The 21213-nt window shown below is 36.7% G+C and overlaps 1 protein-coding gene across 3 annotated transcripts in view; it reads left to right on the forward strand.

Annotated features, from left to right (window-relative positions):
* The first annotated feature begins 294 nt into the window (after nucleotides 1-294).
* OSBPL10 (oxysterol binding protein like 10) overlaps nucleotides 295-21213 on the forward strand; it is a 195768-nt gene continuing 174849 nt past the window's right edge. Inside the window, exon 1 of one of the 3 annotated variants that reach the window (XM_072412376.1) lies at nucleotides 295-852. In XM_072412376.1, coding sequence (XP_072268477.1) covers nucleotides 608-852 — 245 coding nt within the window. In that variant the 5' untranslated portion in view covers nucleotides 295-607. The remainder of the gene's footprint in view (nucleotides 853-21213) is intronic. The other 2 variants (XM_072412375.1, XM_072412374.1) reach the window with 2 other exon arrangements.

A 21213-nucleotide genomic window follows, 5' to 3' on the forward strand; every position in this document is an offset into this window, starting at 1 on the left:
TTTTACATTTACACCCTCATTATTGGCCAGGGAGGTTAATAGTTGTCTCATTTTTGATACCACAAATACCTGGCAATAACCAGGGGTGTAAATATATATTGGTATACATGAGTGTGGAAGTCTGTATCCTGTATGAGAAGTCAGTGCTGGTACCTGACCAGGTTACATTGCACAACACTGAGCCTTTCCCTGAGAAGAAACTATTAGATTTCTGGGAAGCAGAAAGCAGATCACAGCTGTCCGGGAAGAAGGTGTGTGAGAGGAGGTGGCGCTGCCATAGACCGGAGAGGAGCGGGTGGAGGCTGTGTCAGTATGAGTGACAGTGTCAGTGACAGTGTGAGGTGTCAGTGACAGTGTGGGGTGTCAGTGCTCATTCACATTTAGGAACAGGCACACATATACCTCAGAGCACAGAGCAGCAGCTGACTCCCAGCTATGTGTGTTGTACTATCATGGAGGCAGTGCTGGGAGAGAAGAGCCGAGCAGGAAGCTGCATGAAATAGGAGACTGCATTGGGGAAAACTTAGAGAGTAAAGTAGGGTTAAAGAGGGCGGGCCCAGCAGTTGGTGGCGCTGAGGGCACGGAGCCTGGTGTATCCAGCAGGGCCATGGAGAAGGCGGCTCAGCACAGTGCAGGAGGCAGCAGTAATAGCAGCAGCCGGAGCAGTAGCAGAGCCACCTCAGCCGGCTCCTCTCCCTCATCCTCCGGCCGGGGGCTCCTCTCAGGGGCCGGGAGGGTCATTCAGCAGCAGGCTGGGGCAGCCGCACAGACCGGCAGGGAGCAGCAGCAGAAACAAGTCATAGAAGGGCAGCTGAGCAAGTACACCAACCTGATCCAGGGATGGCAGAACAGGTAACACACCTTCCTTTTCTATACATCTCTGTGCATTATCTGCCCTGCAGACCATTGTGCCCTGTGTATTGATGCTTTACCATGTGGTGCCATGCAGATATCAGTGTCTATGTAATCATTATTGGGCTGACACATCACCATTGTCAAAAAAGTCAGAGTTGTTTTCATCCACGTCCAATCAGATTGGAGAATGACAGTCACATGACAAAAGAAAGATCCTTATTGCTGAATTGGGTATGTTTTATTCCATCAGTTTGCAGTGAACTTTGTGAGTCCAATATTAAGATATCAGTTTGTGTTTTTTGTTAAGGTCCCATACTGGGCCCATTTAGATCTCTGTGATGCATTAGTGCTTTTTGGTTATTGTGCTTCAAGCGCTTGGATGGCGCCAGCCTACATCTAAATAAGTCTTTGGATCTATATGGTGCTTTAATGCACATGCTATCATTTTATTGTATTAATAAGCTGGCCAGGCGCCCTAATATGCAGAAGCGCATTTTTCTTTTGAATGTCGATTACTAAGGTACATTGAAATGCATTGCACAACACATTTTCATTGACTTGCATTGCCACAAGCAAATTTTTCTGCAACAAATGTGTGCGTTACTGCACATTATCACAATGCAAACAACTAAATGAGATCCAAAAGTTGGAAAGAAAAACAATAACATTATCCTCCATATAAACCAGCTGACTCTTTTTGAGTTGATCAGCTGAAAGCAATAGATCAGGCCATTATTTATGGCATATATTAAGAAAATCAAAGCGTGCATTTAACCATGAATAATATATCAGGATACTGCAGTCATTATTATATCTGCTGCAAGCAAGGTAAATAAAATATGTATTGGTAAGTGCTTTCTAGTTGACCTGAAAAGGTTTGCAGATATAGAATATGTAAAAACTAATGGGATAATTTGTTTGTGCAATCTTAGGAATTCTTATAATTAAGCTGCAGTGTAACAATAGTACAGGTAGTCTCTGGGTTAAATACAAGATAGGGACTGTAGGTTTGTTCTTATGTTGAATTTGTATGTAATTTGGAACAGGTACATTATTTTAATAAATAATGGCACAGGTACATTATCTTAAAAAATGCAATTAGGACAGACCTTTGTCTCAAAATAATATTAGGCAGTGTGGTGTGAGTTACTGTATACACTCCGCACTGTGAGTTAATCACAAAGAAAGCAAAAAAAAACTTTTGGGAGCCTATACATCCATTTACTTCTGAAGCAAGCTGTGCTTTGATATGCATAAAGAAACAACTGCAGAGTTTGTCTTGGTCATTAAGGAGTTACATGAGGTTGCAGAAAGAGCTCAGTCCTTAGGATCACCCACAACCTCAGCTGTGTTTAGTAAAATATTTCTTCTGCAAGTCATGCAAAGCCCCGTTTGTATTTAGGAGTCGTCCGTATGTTGCATGTCCTTTACCCAAGGACTACCTGTAATCAAAGGTCACTGTATTTTTTATAGCTGTAGTGTAACTTTTTTTGGGAAATAGAGTTAAACCTCATTCAAAACTTATCAGCCTACTGGCATGTGTACATGTTAGTTTCTATCCTGCTCTATGGATGACCTAAGTGCTTGATCTGGCAGCAATTTTTTTTATTCACTATGGGCACATCAGTATGCCTCATTCATAGGAATCAAGATAACGTGTAATATTTTGTTCCAGTATGGAAGGTCATCATGGAAGATTTGTTCAATATCTTCTCTTATTTCTTCAATATTTTTATCTCCTTATAGACTTGTATACATCAGTCCTAACAATAGACTAGGCTTCCTATTGTGTGACAGCTGGGATATGTTGTGCAGTGTCTGATGTAAAACCTGAATCAAATCGACATTAGATTTTAGTCACCTGGGGTGTTCATTTGTGGATGATCACATCTCATGTCACTAGCTGTCCCTCAAATGATCTCGCAATCTAATGTCCCTACCTTGGTCATAAGTCTTTAATACAGTCTAAGGTCAATTTTGAGGGAAAGCCAAATAACATAACTGCATGTTTTGCCATGTGGGAGGAAACCCGCGAAAACACAGGGAGAACCTTCAAACTCCATGCAGATAGTGGTGTCCTGGCTGAGATTCAAACCTGGGACCCAGTGCTGCAAAGGCCAGAGCACATACCTTGGTGCAACCATGCTGTTAAATAGGACTTTATTACAAAAACGGACAGGCAATGTCCCTTCTGCATTAAAACATACCTGTCTGATCAGTGTCTTCTTCCTAGGGCTGAAGTTACCATGCTGGATTGATAAATGACAGATGCTAACAACTGGTTCTGTTTACTACTGGGGAGAATACTTGTGGACACCTACCTGCGTTTGTTCATTCCTACTTCATTAGCATGATAGTTTCCTACTAACAGTTATTAAACTTGTGCACGAAGCCTAAGCTATTTCATTGGCTGAGACTGACTAGTAAGGTGACAAAGTTGTCCATTCATGTAGCGGTTTTGATCAATTTAGATATGCAAGACTGCAAGCAAGTGATCTCTCTATGTTTCTGTCTTTTACATATAACTGAAAATAAAGATTCAAAAAACATCCTATTAGTTAAAAATTTAAACATCAAACCAATATGATTGTTTTTTGCAAAATTATGCATTTTTTGATCAACCTGAAGCAATCAACCAAACTCAGCCACATCTAAAGTACAATAAAAAATACTTCCTGATCCTGACAGAAATCTTATTAGCCAATAAACTAAAGTCCACTCTGCTGACTGTCGAGCCCAGGTGGACACTGCGGGTACAGACCTCTAGAAAGTCCCAGAGTCCATAGAGCACTCCAGTATGCCATAGGTACACTTCAGATTTCCTTTCATGGTCTTCAGTGTTCCCCAGTATAAATAATGGACTAGAATGAACTAGCAGATACCACTGTGCAGTTCATCAAAGGAGTTAAAGTACAAGGAAGGTTTATATATAAAGATATTGGAGGCACTTCGCATAAAATAACATCTTGCTATGGTCAGAATAAAATTAACCTTATTGGTCGATGAACAGAGAGAGATTTGTTTGAGCTGTTTTGGTCATTATTATAGTAAAATTAGCAGATATTCACACTTTATCAATGGTTCTAAGGCTACGTACACACTTGCAATAATTGTTGTTGGAAACTAACATTTTAACACTCAATTGTTCGATAATCGTTAAAAAAAAAGATGAGGAATGTTGCTGTTACGAACGGCTCGCCTGGCAGATTCGTTAGGGTTCTGCGCATGTGTGCTAAATGAACGTTTGTTGCAACACACAACAGCTTAAAAACTTCATATATGTATGTAGGCATGCTTGTGTGTGTGAGTATATAGATTACCGTATTTTTCGGACTATAAGACGCTCCGGCCTATAAGACGCACCCAATTTTAAAGGAGAAAAACCTAGAAAAAAAAGATTCTGAACAAAATACTAAAAAATCACTCTGTGTCAATGTATCCCCTTCTAATCACTCTGCCCAGGGTCACAGTTTGCATTTCTACCAAGTGCTAAAACGCTTGTAGAATCGCAGTAAAACGCGGATAAACGCGGCATAGACGTTTTTCAGCTTTTTCCAGCATTTAAAAAAGTTTTAAAACGTTAGAATAAGTGCATAAAAACGCTTATAAACGCAGTAGGAACGTTTACATGCCTTTTTACAAAACGTCCATGTAGACCCAGCCTTAGGCTGCAGAGAATTATTGATAAACAACAAAACATTTAAAACCAGGGTATTGTTTGTTGATGATGGGGGGGGGTTGGGATGGGACGAAGAACGGGAATCGGGATAAAGGGACTTCGAGTAGAGAACCTGAACATAAGTAGCTGTAAGTTTATGCAGTTGGAGTTTCAGTGAGGTAAGTTTGGAATGCATTTGTGCTACGTAAATGTAGCCAGCACGCTCATGTAAATATGTGTCATGCTATCTCTGGAAGAATGGATAAGTTCCTCCATTTCCGCTATCCTATTTATCTTAGCAAACCATTTTTTAATTGTAGGTATTTGGTTCGATTTCCATCGTAGTGGGATCAATAACTTGGCTGCATTCAGGAGGTGGAATAGTAATGTCTTTTTGTATTTGTGTGGCTGAGAGTCATGATGCAGAAGAATCTGTGCAGGAGTCAACTGGTGTGTTTCGCCCGTGATGACCGGAATGAGGTCCTGGACATCTTTCCACATTTTTTGAATACTAGAACAGTTCCACCATATATGTAAAAACCTTGTACCTTGTAATATGTACCTTCCTCTGCACCACTGCAGATGTTTTGCATCAAAGCACAGCTTGCTCCAGAAGTTATTGAATTTCTACGCTCCATAAAGATTTTTTTTTTGCTTTGTTTGTGATTAACTCACAGTTAGGATTATTTAAAGTAACTGACACCATGCTGCCTAAAAATATGTTGAGACAAACATCTGTCCCAATTGCATTTATTAAAATAATGTACATGTTCCAACTTACATACAAATTCAACTTAAGAACAAACCTACAGTCCCTATGTATGTAACCCGGGGACTACATGTACATAGTGAGCAACATTCCCATTGACTGGTGGTTGTTAGGGCATCATGGCAACCACTTTGAAGTTTAGGGTTTTCAAATGTACAAAATTTGGAAATTTTGAACACCTAGGGGCCCTTTTTTAAACAGGCAATTTGACATTCCTTAAAGCATTCTTTGGTGGTAAACTTCCAGGTCCATGTATTTCAATGGCAGTAATTTATTTTCACCAGGGAATGTCAGATTCCCTGTTTTATAAGTAGTCCCTAGAGTTCACAGGGAGCACAAGTTCAGGTGAATTTAAACCTCATTCAACCAGTCAGGAGTCAAGTATGCACAGTCCTGATGTTAACTGTAAAGGTTTGCATCAAACCAGTCCAGCAAAGAATGAACCATGTGCATTAGCCTAATATTACTTCTTACCCCGCATTCTGTGCATTTCCTACTCCCTGTAGAAAAAAAATATAAATCCTAAGATAAATCTTAGCCAGCATTTACTATACATTTTATGAAGTTGTATGTATGATAGATACACAAGCAAAGATCTCTGTAAAAATCAGATGATTTGGTTTGAATTATGTTGTATGTATATTTATTAAAATATTAAAGGGTATCTTTAACTTTGCTGGAAATTGGACTTAAAGGAATGCAGAAACCCCCTTGACCTTACTCTTTTTCCTCAAGTCATCAGGGGCCACACAGCCTTGACCAGAAATATCCGTCTTTATTCCCCTTTGGTCACCCTGCTTGTGAACAGTGCAGCGCTATTCCTTGCCTTTAGGAATCTTACTTATGGTGTCTTCCAGCAGTCCTGCAGAATGGGTTTTGTAAAGCAACACTGTGTGGCTTCTGATGTGGGCCGCCCAGGTCAGCTGCATTTAGCGTGGTTGAGTAAAGGAGTAAGAGAAGTAATTTTTTTGCAGTGATAGGATAGGGAGGTGAAACAACGTGGTATTATGATTTCTATTTACTCTCTCCTCAGACTGAAGTAGGGTAATCAAACATCATGTTGAACTCGACTGCACTTTAAATACTGATACAACAGAGATTATGTCAAGTTCATTACAGCTTTGAAATCTTTACCTTGACTGTAAGAAATACTAAGAGGTATCTGTATTATTGTATAACTCTTTATTTTATTATCCTTCCCTTTTATCACTCTTGAGATGTCCTTGGCATCTGTTAGTATTGTTTGGTGGTTTTCTAGTGACGGTAATTACCATACCATTGTTTTTGCAATGATAATGTGTGAAATCATGTGTATAATCCTTATTTTATATAAAGGTAGTCCCTGGGTTACATACAAGATTGAGACTGTAGGTTTGTTCTTAAGTTGAATTTGTATGTAAGTTGGAACAGGTACTTTTTTTTTAATAAATGCATTTAGGACAGATGGTTATTAGGCAGCATTGGGTCAGTTACTGTATAAAATCCTCATTGTGAGTTAATCGCAAACAAAACAAAAAAGAATCTTTATGGAGCCTGGACATACATTAACTTCTGGAGCAAGCTGTGCTTTGATATTCAAAAAGAAACAGCAGAGTTTGTCTTGGTCATTAAAGAGTTACAAGAGGCTGCAGTCAGAGCTCACCCCCCTAAGATCACCCACAACCTCAGCTGTGTTTAGCAAAAGATTTCTTCTGCAAGTCATGCAACCCCCCCTCCAAGCCTCCATTCTGCACACAGCAAGCAGGGAAGCCCCATTCATATCTAGGAGGTGTCCATATGTCAGATGTCCTTACCCAGGGACTACATGTATCTATATTTTATTTTTATTTTTTTAGTGTTCTTGTTGCTAAGTTATTAAAACTTATTTAAAGAAAAAATCTTATGATATGAAAAAAAAAATACAGAAAACTTCAACTATACCAGTTTCTGTAAAACCTTTTGTGCTTAGGTTTTATTTTCTTCAAAAACAAACAAAAAACTTTGTCAGTAAATATTGGAATCCGGAATGGTAAATAATAACTTAATGATTGTGCTGGCACATTTACAGTCATACCATTTAGCTTCAGCTTGTCACGGCTATCGGTCAGTATGACTACTCCGATATTATTCTTTTATTCCTGTATGTTTTTATGCAAATGTTGATCTTTCCATCCTTGTTTATCACTGTCCAAGATAACTGAGTTTCCACTTGATTATTGGCATTTTGTCTAAACCCACTGAATGATAAAACGCAGTGTTAAATATTGCTGAATGGCAAAGATGTCAGTTATTTAGAAACTGTGATAGGTGTTATCTGTAATTTGGATGAGCATGTTGAAAATAAATATTTCAGCTACTTGAGAGTTGGATGAAAACATTGCTGTGAGGACAGGGGTTTGGGGTTTCTGAAGAAGTGTGAATAAAGCTGCTAAACATAAAGAAATATCCATTTATATCCTTTGTAGACTTTCTAAGACAAGTAGAACATTGTCATGCCCTTTAAAATTTCTGAGTAATGAGCTGAAAAATGAAATGTGTTTGCACTTAAAATGGAACTAAAGTTCTATTTTTTTGAATCTACAGTCAGACAGGTCATTATTTCAGAAAGGGACCAGCGATGTCTCTTCTGCCATAATCCCTGCTAGCTGCCTGATCACTCTGGGTTTCTGGCCAAAAGCTGAGCTGTGCAGGATCAGTTTTGGTTGCCAGAATATCTGGCAATCCTGATTTCCTCTGCACAGGAGTTACATCATCCCGGCCTGGCTAGTCAAGAAGGGTGAAGATCGTCTACCAGAAGAGAAGAAAAAACAAGAGGGCGGCAACCTGGAAGAGAAAGTTTACTGGTGAGTAATCCAGGTTTAATTCAACTCTAAGTTTGGGATTGAAAAACTGTCTCTAGCTATCTTAACTACACTCCAAAAACCCCCAAAACCCCTGTATTCTACTACACATATACAGTCTGTTTCTTCATAGACACCTGTTAGATGCCTCCATTAAATTGATGTTTCTAGTTCAATTTGAAATTTGTATGTGCATTTAGCACTCTGCATGTTTTTTGTTTAAATACCTTTTTTATTTCCTTGAAAGCTTATGTACAAATAGACATAATGTAATGTAATAGATATGTTATAATGTATTACACCAAAACAACTGAACTACAGAGCCTGCTTGCTTAGTTTTGCTAATCAGGATGCCCAGGACTGCTACAGAGGGCTCAGGCTGGAGAACATGAGGAGTTTGATAAACTTCTGTTCACCAATCTTTTCATCTTTGAGAATTTAGTTTAGAGCTCTTTAGTTTGAAGTTGAATCCTGCCAGTAGTGCTGGAACCCCCTGTACCCATTTAGAACTCCCCTGTACACATTTCACACTGACTGATACTTTCATAAAAAGGTCCTGTCCCTCTATGTGCTATTGGATCGTTTGTGTCCTTCTCACACACTGTTTTAGCAACAATTCCCTGGACATGACCCGTGTGTGTGCAACCACTTACTTTTCCAGACAAACCCACCTGTCTCCTTTTGCACTACTCAGTTTTGGCTAAAGTCGCCAAAACTTGACTAAAAATCAAAAATGAATGGCCATTTCCCCCACTTCCATACAAATGCAAATACATTGTTCTGGTTCTCTACGCGTTAGGTATTGCCATGCATGCTGGTGTGAGAACAATAATTTTATTGCCAACGTTAACCATTAGCTCCATAGTGTCAAAGCTGTCTCTGTGAAAGGTTTTGCCAACTTAGTTTGCTCCATTTTCTGGCTGCATACAGTTTCTATAAATCTGCAAAACACATAGAAATAATTTGTTCCCTGTATGGTTGAGTTGACAGATGTGAGGGGAGATAGAGAAATAAGGGACTAGTAAATTGTAATTGTTTCAGCCTGACCTATTGAGTTCTGTAAATAACAAACTGTTTACAACAATTTTTGGAAAAAACTGGTAAACATTTAAAAGAAAGATGGGAGCAAAACATCCTGGGTTCAGGGGAAAACAACAAAATACTCATGTAGCATTTTAAATGATATATATTTTTATTGCATTGTTTGGTTTATTAAATAAAGGACAATAGACAAAACTAGTAATGATAGTACAATTGAAAGCTAGTTCTGTTTTCATTAAGGTCAAGGTTTTAGTGTATGTAGCAGCTTCCATAAAGACAAAACTTTATATTTTATGGTGTAAACGTGTTGGTATTCTTTAATTAGAAGATCTGCAACAATTGTCTGGTTATGTGTTCAAGGTTTTTGATAAAAGCTCCATTTATTAAAATGTTTTCAAAGATAAATTCAGCAAAAGATTTCTTTTTTAAACTGTACGTACTTTTTTTTATTTTTTATTAACATTTAAAGTTCCTATTTCAAAAATAATAAAAAAATAATATTCTCCAGATAAAAACTTCTAACCACTTTTTGAAGGTCAGATTTTCTTTTGGTTTTATTCCCTAGTTGATACATCACTACTACGTCCCTGCCACTTATGTCTACCAAAATTGTATATTTGTCACATATGTATTTTCTGTGTTGTTTGGCTGTATATTAATCCACAGAATCTGTCAGATGGCTATAGAGCAGCCTTTTACAACATTTTTAACATGGGTAAACTGTTGAAAAAGTTTCTGGATTTCAGGGCTCCCCTGACAATATTAACAGGATCCACAGCCCACAGTACATTTGCATGGTGCCCAGTGGGAAGAATGCATCTTACATCACTGACCATTAGGAATAGCCCACACTTACAGATGGCAAAAAGAGATCAGTGGTGTTACTTTAACTTTTTTATAGCTGAAGTTTTATTCTACTTATATTTTTCAGTTCCTGGTTCCTCCTTTAACCTCTCCCACATTTTCCCCATCAGCATTCTAATAAAATAAACCCTTTTTGGTCTGCCAGGTGGCCAAAAATTTACTGTTGTTCAAGTTCCTTTTACTCCCAGTTTCTTCCCTGCACCACAACACTGTGGAGCCTATGTAAATATTTTCTACCTCGATTACTGGATGCAGTAGAGGCTTGAGTGTTGGTGCTGTGGTGTCCGCCTCCCACAGGGACTCAATGGGCCTGATTTATGAAAGCTCTTCAAGACAAGAGAAAACATTTCATCAGGGAAGCTGGGTGATCCAGAAAACCTGGAATGTATTTCTTCAAAGTTATTTGCTAGCAAATGTTTTGAATCCCAGATGAGATTCATTCCAGGTTTGCTGGATCACCCAGCTTCCCTGATGAAAGTACCTTCTCCACCCTTGGAGAGCTTACATAAATCAGGCCCAATGTTTTTCTTGCATTAGTGATTTCTACTTCGTGGAGGTGTGGCTTACAGCAAGTGATGGTTCTGTTTGTCTTTTTTTCTTATTATTCGTGAAATATATTCATATATCTTGTCTTCTAATGCTGCCTAACTGCTTGGGTATGTGGTTAAAGCAATGAGGTTGGGGCTGTCTGGCTTTACCCTCATTTTACTTTCACCCCCCCATTTTTTTTCTCTTGAAGTTCCTTTCTTTAGTTAGCCTTTTTCCATGCCTTTTCTCTTCTTGTTGTGTATTCTATTTAAAAAAATTGGGAAATGTCAGAGAACACGAGATGTCCTACGTGGGTGGTCGATAATGTTTGTTTATTTCATACTGGTCTCTGTACATGCCCATCTGTTTTCTAATTATTTGTTCATGGTTTACAGAAGTTTTTGGCATATGCTGTTTAGTATAGATCTCATTTCTTCCAAGCACGTGTTTCTATAAATATGTTTGTCTGTGATTGCCTCTGTGCACTTGATTGTATTTTATTGTATTTCTTTCGGTTTTCCTGAATAAATTTTACATTTCAAATAAAAACTTTCTCTTTTCATTATATAGATTATTTTACATCCAGTAGGAAAATTTCAAGAATATGGCTGGTGAGAGAGGTGGGCGTGGGGGGATAGGGTGCTTTAAAAAACGGGGTACATAGCTTTCTGAAAACAGGGAAGCTTACAGTGTACAGTGAAATCAGAACTTTCAGTTTAAATAGCATGTAAAAATATGCACGTATGTATTTGTGTGTGTGTGTGTGTGTGTGTGTGTGTATGTATGTGTGTGTGTGTATATATATATATATATATATATATATATATATATATATATATATATATATATATATATATATATATATATATATATATATATATATATATACACACACACACAAATACATACGTGCATATTTTATTAGGTATATACCTTTTATTAGGTAAAAGGTAGTGCACCTGTTATATGTAGCACCTTTTAGTTTATGTAGTACCTGTTATATAAAGGTGCCTAGGCCCAATAGCTATAGATCCGTAGAAAGGACTTTTGCCTCTGTCTGCTAGTTTCTGGAAAATTGGGTGAGTGAGATTGCCTTGCTGTGGAGAAAGCTGTACCTGTAAGGCAGGGATTAACTTGCTTCTGCTTCGTACACTTTATGGGTCCATTCATTTTAAACATTCACTGCTTCTTCTTCATTACTCCACCAGTAATAGGATGTAGATCTTGGGGTGTATGGGTGCCTTTTTTGGCACAGTTTTTACAATTCAGGTATTTTTTAATTTCCCCCCCAGCAGCACATATAGTCTTTCTATTCAGCTGCTTAATATGTAGAAAATAACTGGTACTTCCCCGTATGGCAGTGCATGTAACTTGCTCCATGTGACAGCACTAAAGGGATCACAAAGCACCTGTACACTGCAGGGGCTCCATAACTCTGTTTAAACTACCAATTAAACAGCTTGTATTTTTTTTTGTATCCTTAGAGCTAATAGAGTTCCACCTAAAAGAGGGTTTTAATGTCATCCAGAAATAATAGCGAAATGTCTGGAGACCTGGTTGATTTCTTGTTACATGCAAACTTTCATCAGGACAGTTGTGAAAACCTACTGAAACTCAACCTTGTTTCTTTATAGTTTGCTCAAATGTTTACAGCCTGTCACTGTTTTTTTTACAGGATTTGTTTTCAAAAACGTCAGGAATTGATTTCATTTTTCCACTGACCTGGCTTAAAAAAGAACTGCCTGTGCTATCCCCCATCCGTTTCCAGATTGTTTCAAATTACCAGAGCTAAGCAAGGAATGGAAACTTCCATTAATCCATATAATTAACTGATCTCTGAAATGTTAGACTTGATAAATTACGTGGTGTCTTCCTTTTAAAGAATATTACCTGGCTTGTCAAAAGGGATATCTGTATTTTGGAGATAACCAGTAAAGATTTTGCTACCCCAATGCTGTGTCATATTATAATCTCTATGTTTGTGCCTCATTCTCATTCTCATTATTATTGCTTAATTTAGTGCTAATGTAAGCAACACAAATTTGTCCAGTTATGTATTTATTATTTTTACACATCTTTCTTGATATAAGCCCCCTGTGGTAGGGATTAATTAGCATGCTGATCCATTGTTGTACACTGTTGTCACTCCCTCTTTTTGAGCATGCTTAGTGGATATCAGAAGGAAGACATCATCGATGTCATGTTTCCATTAATTGTCCAATCCGCAAGCTTTGGCTGCTGTCCAATCTGGCTATGTGTTTCTTTACAAGAATAGCTGAAAAGAATTACAAATACTGCAGTAGGTAAGACAGATGATATATATGTCAACTGAATATTTAGCGGTTTGCCCGGAGTTCAGCTGTAATGATCACATTATCAGAAGGTCCCAATTTCAACTTACATGATGCCTTAAGCAACTTTTACTGTTCACTTCATAAAATATAGATGTGCATTCAAAATGTAATGAAATATTATTTTCCTAATGTTTCCTAATGTAACAAGTGCCTCTTTTTCTGTTTATATAAAGTGGCATTTTAACATTAATGTTATTTTATATTTATTTTATAATGCAATATTAAAGTTTGATTACATTTAAGAAAAAATAAAATCATTAATATTATACAATATAAAGAGAAGACAAAGAGGGGCTTTTAGGCAAACAATAGTAAGATTTACTTAAGGGTAACAGGAGAATAACTAGTCAAAGTAATGTTCTGAAGGTCAGTGATAGCACTAGACAAATTCAGACGAAACAAAATTATATGGCAACATAGATATAGTTGTCAAAGAAAGCGTGGTAGTCTCTGTACCTGACACGTTTTGCCATGTGGCTTCCTCAGGGGAGGTTGAGACTTAAACTGGTAGTACAACATAGCATAGCAAAATAGAAGTCAAAGTTAAGATAAGAGAATTTAACATGGATAAGCCATCACTCCATAGCACTTTATTCAACTTGTAGACACTTGTAGACACTTGTAGCTAATTTATTTCTCTTTCCTTATGTTAATACTCTGTTACCTAATTTTGACTTCTATTCTTTTTTGCTATGTAATGTTGTGTGTTAAGTTTGGACCTCCCCTGAGGAAGCCACAAGGTGAAACGCTTCGGCTACAGAGATAACCACTTTTTTTCTGACAACTTTATCCATGTTAATTATTTTGGTTTAAACTGACTTTGTCTAGTTCTATCACTGGCCTTCAGGACCTTACTTCGAGTAATTGTTTTCATATTACCTTTAAGTAAATCTTACTATTGTTTGTCAAAAAAGACCCCTTTGTATCTTTATATACCTATTTTAGGGTTGACATGAAATATTTAATTGTAACACTATTATGTTGAATCTCCAGTATTATCTTTTTAAATATTTATAAAAATGTAATGATTAAAAACATAGATATTATTTTTGATCTCATAGTTACATATTTAGTCAGGTTGAAAACAGACATAAGTCCATCAAGTTTAAGCACTAGGGAAATAAACCTATTCCAGATAAAAACCTTATAGACATAGTTGATCCAGAATAAGGCAAAAAAAAATCCTTATTCAATTTTCTCCAACAGGAAATAAATTCCTTCCTGATTACCTGTGGCAATCGGTGTTCCTGTATCAACAGTCTCTGTTATCTTTGCTTGAAAGCTCTAATACCCAGTTAAAGTATATGCTTATAGAAAAGCATCCAGATTTTTCTTAAAGCTATCTATAGAACTTGCTGAAACTACTTCTCCCATCATTTGCTGAGGAACCACAGGGAGTGAGGTGGGAAGTAGGAAGTTGAGCCATCCAACTACAACCCAACAGGGAAATACTTGTGGTGGCTGAAGAGAAGTGAAAGAGCAGCTTTAGAAGAAACTTCCTGCTGGAAAGGTAAGTAGGTGAAGTTATTTATTATAATTATTATTATATCAGGATTAGAGGTATACAATTGCCACTGTGATTTAGTTTAGAAATTATATTTCTGGCGTACGCTATAAACATCATCATTTGAAGAAAAATTTATAATCTCATCTCCATCTTTCATATGTTCCTGTTTTCTGACTTTTCATTTATGGTTAAACTTCAGGTAAGTTTTAAAACGGCCCTGCTTTCCCAATATAGTGGCCACAATTCAAAAACTGTGTCAAAGCAGAAAATATCTAAAATTTACTGATGGCATTCAATATTTTTTCAAATGTATATTCACAAATGACTTTTACAGTAAATACTACATAAATGTTCATTCAGAAAGCATAAAGCATTTGGTATCCGGTATTTCCAGCCTTGAACTGTCAATATGATAACAAACAGCCATTTGTATAGGTAAAGAGAAGGGTTAGGAAGGAGCGAGAAGGCAAGAGAAGAGAAGAATGTTAAATGGAACATAATTTCAAAGTTTGCTTACACTGTATGACAAAAAAACACGGGAATACAGTAAAACTTGATTCAGATTGCCACTGGGAAGGTTTGATGGTAACCAGCAAAGGATTTTATATGTAGGTTTTTTTGGGGAAAACTCAATCTCTTATCTTCTCTATACACATATTTTTACTTCACGTGTGGGTATAAATAAAAATGCTAATTATATCACAACTGGCTTCCATTTCTCATGCACTTCAGTAATGAATCCAATACTTCGTGAAACCTTAAAATACTGCAGTAATCCTAAAAACCACATGAGTAACAGAATCCATCCTAAAATACTGAATAATGTAGAAATATTTGTAAATTGACGTATGAACTTCTTTGTCTTGTGATAAAATACCTACAGTGCATAAACAACAAACATTTAATAACTCCTTCTTTGTGAACTAAGCCCATTGCATCTTTCAGATTTTATGGTTACACTGATAATCTACAGCCATACATTTTATAACTTTTGCCTAACAATCCATCTACTATCAATCTAACGGGATGTCTTTTGGCCCAAATAACCCCAACAAAGAACCTAGTAGTTTTTCCACAGTACTATCTTTGGAAGTGTCAGCCAGGCTGGTTGCTGCTTTTTTCCCAGCAGAATATATATAGTTCTTGCAGTTTAGTATTGAGGAACTTTGACATGTGTGCTTGGAATCAGTGAACAAATAGGCTTTTAGAGTTGCATGCATTCAGTAGACAGTTTCCAGGATTTTGAAGCCTGCTACACTTTACGGAATGTGTGTATGTGCAACTTGCTCTCTTAAGTAACAAAATAAATAAGAAAAAACAGGATTGAATGTGTCATTATACAAAAAACATATATAACCCTGCACAAATCAATTACTATCTTCACTGTAAGGAGATTCTCAAAATTTTGGCTCGGTGAAGGTTAAGACTATCATGTGTTACAAAGTGCAGCTGGTACTCCTCTCACTTATAGCCTGAGTAGTAGTATCATCGTTATCATTTTTAGAGCCCTTTTTTTGTCAGTAGTACTTCTAGTTAAATAATTAATTTTGACCAATGCAAATTGCCAATTGTACTGTGTTCAGTGCAGTGAAAATGCCCACTGATCTCTTTTTATAGGTTTCATGAAATCCCATGGTTTTAGCTGTTTACTGTCCAATGATCTCAAAAGAGCACAGATCAAGGATACTTCGAGTAGATGGCCTTCTAACTTTTCGGGGTAAATGAACTGGATGTGATAGGGAAAAGGCTGGAAGTTTTAAAGTTTGATTCTTCCTTGCCGTTCTATCCTCAAAGTTAGTTTAGTTTAGGATAAATGTAAATACCTGTTTTTGGCTAGAGTAGGGAATGTTTTGTTTTTCGGTCTGTGTCATTAGAAAGATTTCTTTTTTTTTTCTAATGCTTTCTTCAACGATTGGGAAATGTAAAGCATAAAATCATAAACATTGTTGAAGTTCTGATCTCTTGTTGCTGTCACTGAATTCTATATAATCTTTTAGGCTTTAGGTACAAATTTGTGGGACAATTATTCTATGAATAAATCACAGCTTATACAAACATTTGACACAAATCGGAACCATATCAATTATAGAATTCATATTCCTGTTGCAGGATCATAACCTAGACCAGTCCTATTCCTACAGCTACCCACACAGTGCTTTTCTGTTCTATGATGGAGGGTGAGCGAGCGGCACCCCACTGTGCTTTCTTTTCTTGTATAGGAGTCATTCTCGATTTGTTATTTGATAGCCTTAAGCTACGTACACACTTCCAATTATTATCGTCGGAAAACGAACGACGAACGTTCCTGCACGATATATATGAACGATCGTATAGCACCAATCCTGCACATAGAGGTAACGACACGATCGTTCGTAGATATTGTACACACAATAGATACGATCGTTTAAGCGATAGAGGAACTATGTGCACGACAGGAAAGTGAACGGACGTTCGTTCATCACGCATGCTCTGAACATGGACGATCAACGAACGACCGTACACACGAACGATGTTCAACGATCGTCGCCCAATCCGATCCGCCGGTCCGGTCGTTCGTTTCCAACAATTTTCCTCGTTCGTCGGCGTCGTTGGTTACTTTTTTACGAACGATTTTTTGCCCAATCGATCGTTCGTCGTTCGATTGGAACGATAAAAATTGGAAGTGTGTACGCACCTTTAGTGTACTGTATGGCAGTGTAGTGGTCTTGTTTGGTATAATGGCAATCTTGTAAATTTTACTCACAATGCTGTGGAGGAATTGTTGATTGGAATTTGAAACTATAATAAGGGAATAGAGTTCTTACCTATTACTTTTTTACAGGTATATATAAATTTTGGTTTATGGAGCTCACGCTATATGATAATGATAAAAATGGTAAGGGAAAATCTCAAAGTACCAAATGCCTGACTTTCTAACCCTTTGAGAAAATAGAACTTACTTAGGATTTTCTATTCTTTGTCTTTGGAACTTAACAATATTGCTTATTTTAAAGTGGGTTAGAGCTTTGCTATTGATTTATAGTTAACACATGACTACAAAATGCATGTCATACAATGGCTTCCAATGTATCTAACATAGGAAACCCATAATTATTTTCATCTGCATGGTTCCTATGTCAGCAAGCCTTTTTTTGTTCCACTATGTATTGACTTCCCTTCAGGAATCATAGATTGTTGTGCTTACGCTGTGAATACCGTAATGTCATGATTGATTGTCAGTGAAGCAGGTCGGCTTTCTCTGCATGCTATCTAAAGCTTTCTGTTTAGTTGTAGGACACACAATTTTCTCTCACATAACATTTGCCACTTTAAAAGCATTCTAAACTTTCTAGAGGAAAAACTGGAGCACCCAGCAATGCCACACATAACCCCAGACATCATAACTAGAGTATGCTAAGCCCTTGCAACTTTAGAATTTCTTTTTAAATGTATTCATGTTCTTGTGCAGTCCCAAAGCTATTTACCAACCTGAATTTCAAAAAGAAAAAAAAAGCTAATAATTTGCTTTACTTTAGATTGGAACTTATCTTGGACTCCAGTATCCAAGTCCTGTGGTGCCTAATTAACAATTAGTATTTAAATCAACTTGAAAAGCCAGAATGGATTCAATTTAAATCTGGAAAAATTAAAGTATCAGTTTTTCATACTGATCTCTTCTGGTACTCATTTGTAGAATCCGCACCCCATTGCTTAGAAAGTCTCCACAAGGCCCTTCAAACCTGACATTTTTCTAGTAGTGTAAAATGATTATGTTCACCATTGCATTCTGTGGTTCCTGCCACTAGCCATTGCTTCATTATTGTGTCATTATTGAGTTCATTATTTGATCTGACCAAAACTAGTTGAATAGATTTAATATTCTAAATCAGTAAGATGTTTCTGACCTCTACAGACATTACAGTGTGATACATTTTAGGGTTGCTTATGGAGGTCTTCCACCTATTTCTAGATAATACCAAAAGCAGGCTTGTTAGCACAATATTGGTATCTTTCTTAACTATGTATTGTGACTCTATTCTGTATTTTTGAGAGCTTGATAGATGATTTTGGGAAATTATATATGCATATATAAATGTGAAACTTCTTCTGTCTTTTGTATGTATTGAGAAGTGAAACAATTTTTTTTTTCCAGGAATTTGAGTAAACCTTTCATTTGTAGAACAATTATTGATTGGCTTAATACAAGCATGATCTAGATGTACTGGAATATACCATTCATGTATGTTTCCTATGCCTCTACAACACTTCGGTATTATATTATGGCTCGGCTTTCAGCAATATGTAAGCCTAACTGTTATGCTACCATAGAATTTGTCTCAGTTGTGATGGTATTATTGGAGATCTGAGTGTGCAGCCATAAATCAATATGTGTTTTTATGGAGTGGGAAACTGAGCTGCCAACACTGAGCCAAAAAATGTCTGAATAATATATCAGTGTAATAACGTGCACTGAGGCAGTATAAATATTGTACAATGGTATTTGTTCTTATAAAAAAAAAAACCCACTTTAGGATTTGATGGAGTTGTAATGAATATAAATAGACTATACCATTGTGTAATTGTTATTCTAGACTGCAGACTGCTGATCTTAAACAATATGATCTGGCATGTCTAATGTAAGCACCCATTTCTATAGTGGCTTACACTAACCTGTGACCATTATTGGGCTGCATTTTATTCATAGTTCTCACACGGCTTTTTAGCAAAGAAAGCCTGATTTAACGTACAGAGCTGCGATATATGTTGGTGCTATATAAATACTGTTTATTAATAAAAATAATAATTTTATTAATATTATTAATATAATGTTAATTTTTGATAATGCTACTTTTCCATGTCTGCCCAGTGATGGCAAAGGGGATCATTACGTGCTTTCTAGGATGTGACCAAAAGAAATATTGGTATCTTGATATGACCACTGAATTGTTGAAATTCCTAACGTGGCTCTAAACCCAACTCCCTTTAGCCAGCTGTTTTTTGGTAGTTACTGAAAAGTTTGCTCTCAATACAGGGGCACTGTACAGTTGGGGCATAATACAAAGACAATAGAAAAGTGAAACACGTTAATAGGTTAGGGTGACCATTGAAAAATTGGACCAAAGTATAACGGTAAGGTAGAAAGCTAACAGATTAATAGGGGCTACCGGATTCCAATGGCAACAACTGGGAACACTAAATTTGTCACCCATTTCTTGACCACCCAGCTACAGCTTCTGCCCACCATATAATCCTTGACATGCAGCTTTCATTAAAACATTACTTAGTGATCGGAATCAAGGTACTTTATGTGCTACCTGTTTTAAAATGATAACTGTCTTGCAACTTAGCTCCTTCGTTAAATTCTCCCTCATAAGAGACTAAAAATGGTTGTCGCGTCGTAGACGCACATAATTTAAGCATTGCCCTCTGTTGGTACTGTCCTGAAGCTGGTACAGAATAGTGATGTGTAGCAGAGGCTGTTCTATTTCATGTAGACAGAAAGAGCAGCAATTCTATACATTACATGATTAAGTGTGTGTGTGTGTATACATTTATTTTGTTTTACTTGTGTTTGTTGCTCTGTGTTTTTTTTTTTTAACCAAGCAAGGGATAAAACTATTTTTATACTACCTTTTTTCTTTGATTCTCATCCATTGAATAAAACACTCAATCATTTTGATGCCATTTTAACTTGCTCTTGTTGATAACACCTTTGTACAGTATGATTTTTTCATTGTCCTACCTACTTCAAGTAATTCAGTGCTAATTGAAGTAGAAAAACCTATTCTGTTCATCAGGTGAGAAATCATTTCCACTTTTCTGTGTTAAACTATAAGTCTCCTGCCACCTAATTTATTTCTTGGTATTTTTGTAGCAACCAGTGGTGTAATTAGATGTCTGCAAAATGATGTGCTCTAAACAACTTGCTTTGATGTTTGCAATCCTCAAGAAACTTATTATTTTCTCTTCTGATTAGAGATGAGTATAGCTTTTTTTTTCTTTTTTGGGAAAAAAAACTGTATATGAGCCTTACTATTATAATTTACCGGATGCACTTGGTGTTTTTTTTTTAGCTCTGAAATGAAGGTGTCATTTCCAGGTTCTAATGCCTTTTGGCTCCGTCATACTGCCTTGCATAAACTCTGTTCCTACTGTGTGCCTGCCTGCTCTTTGCTGCAGGAAGTGTTGTGTTATCCAACATACTACCATATAAAAAATGCAGTTTCCTTTAAAAAACGCTTATTGAGTTTTTAGAAAACATAATAAAACAGACAAAGAAAACATGGTTTGTGCATACATATTCCAATATAGCAACTGACAAAAAAGTACACAGTGGAGCACAAATAATGCCAATTTTATCTCAAACATGTAGCAGAAGCCCATTTTCAGTGTTCACTGGTTGCTGGACATTTAAGAGCTTGTATTGAAGAAATAAATTTTATTAGGTGAATTCTGCTTTAATTTGTGATCAGTTTGAGATTCTCCAAGATTACTTCTGATCTCATATATTATGAACCTAATTGGGGCTCTTTTATGTCACTACATTTATGCATGTAGGTTTGTCATCTGCAGTGCCTAATACTTGTACATCACTGTGTATATTATAATACTTGGGGCTATTTAGATAAAAGGTAATGACTTGCATTTGATTTCTGTCTAAGCTGCATCAAGCTTTGTTTGCATTCTTAATTATAGTGTATTAAATCCTAACATGCACAAAAGTCTTTGTGGACAAGCCTATGAGTGGCAGTGTATACAGAGAGGTTATTATTATTATTATACAGTAGTTCTATAGCCCCAACATAAAATGCAGAGGTGTACAAAGTCCATAGTCATGT

This window comes from Pyxicephalus adspersus, chromosome 5, assembly GCF_032062135.1.
Source record: "Pyxicephalus adspersus chromosome 5, UCB_Pads_2.0, whole genome shotgun sequence".
Classification (NCBI taxonomy): Eukaryota; Metazoa; Chordata; class Amphibia; order Anura; family Pyxicephalidae; genus Pyxicephalus; species Pyxicephalus adspersus.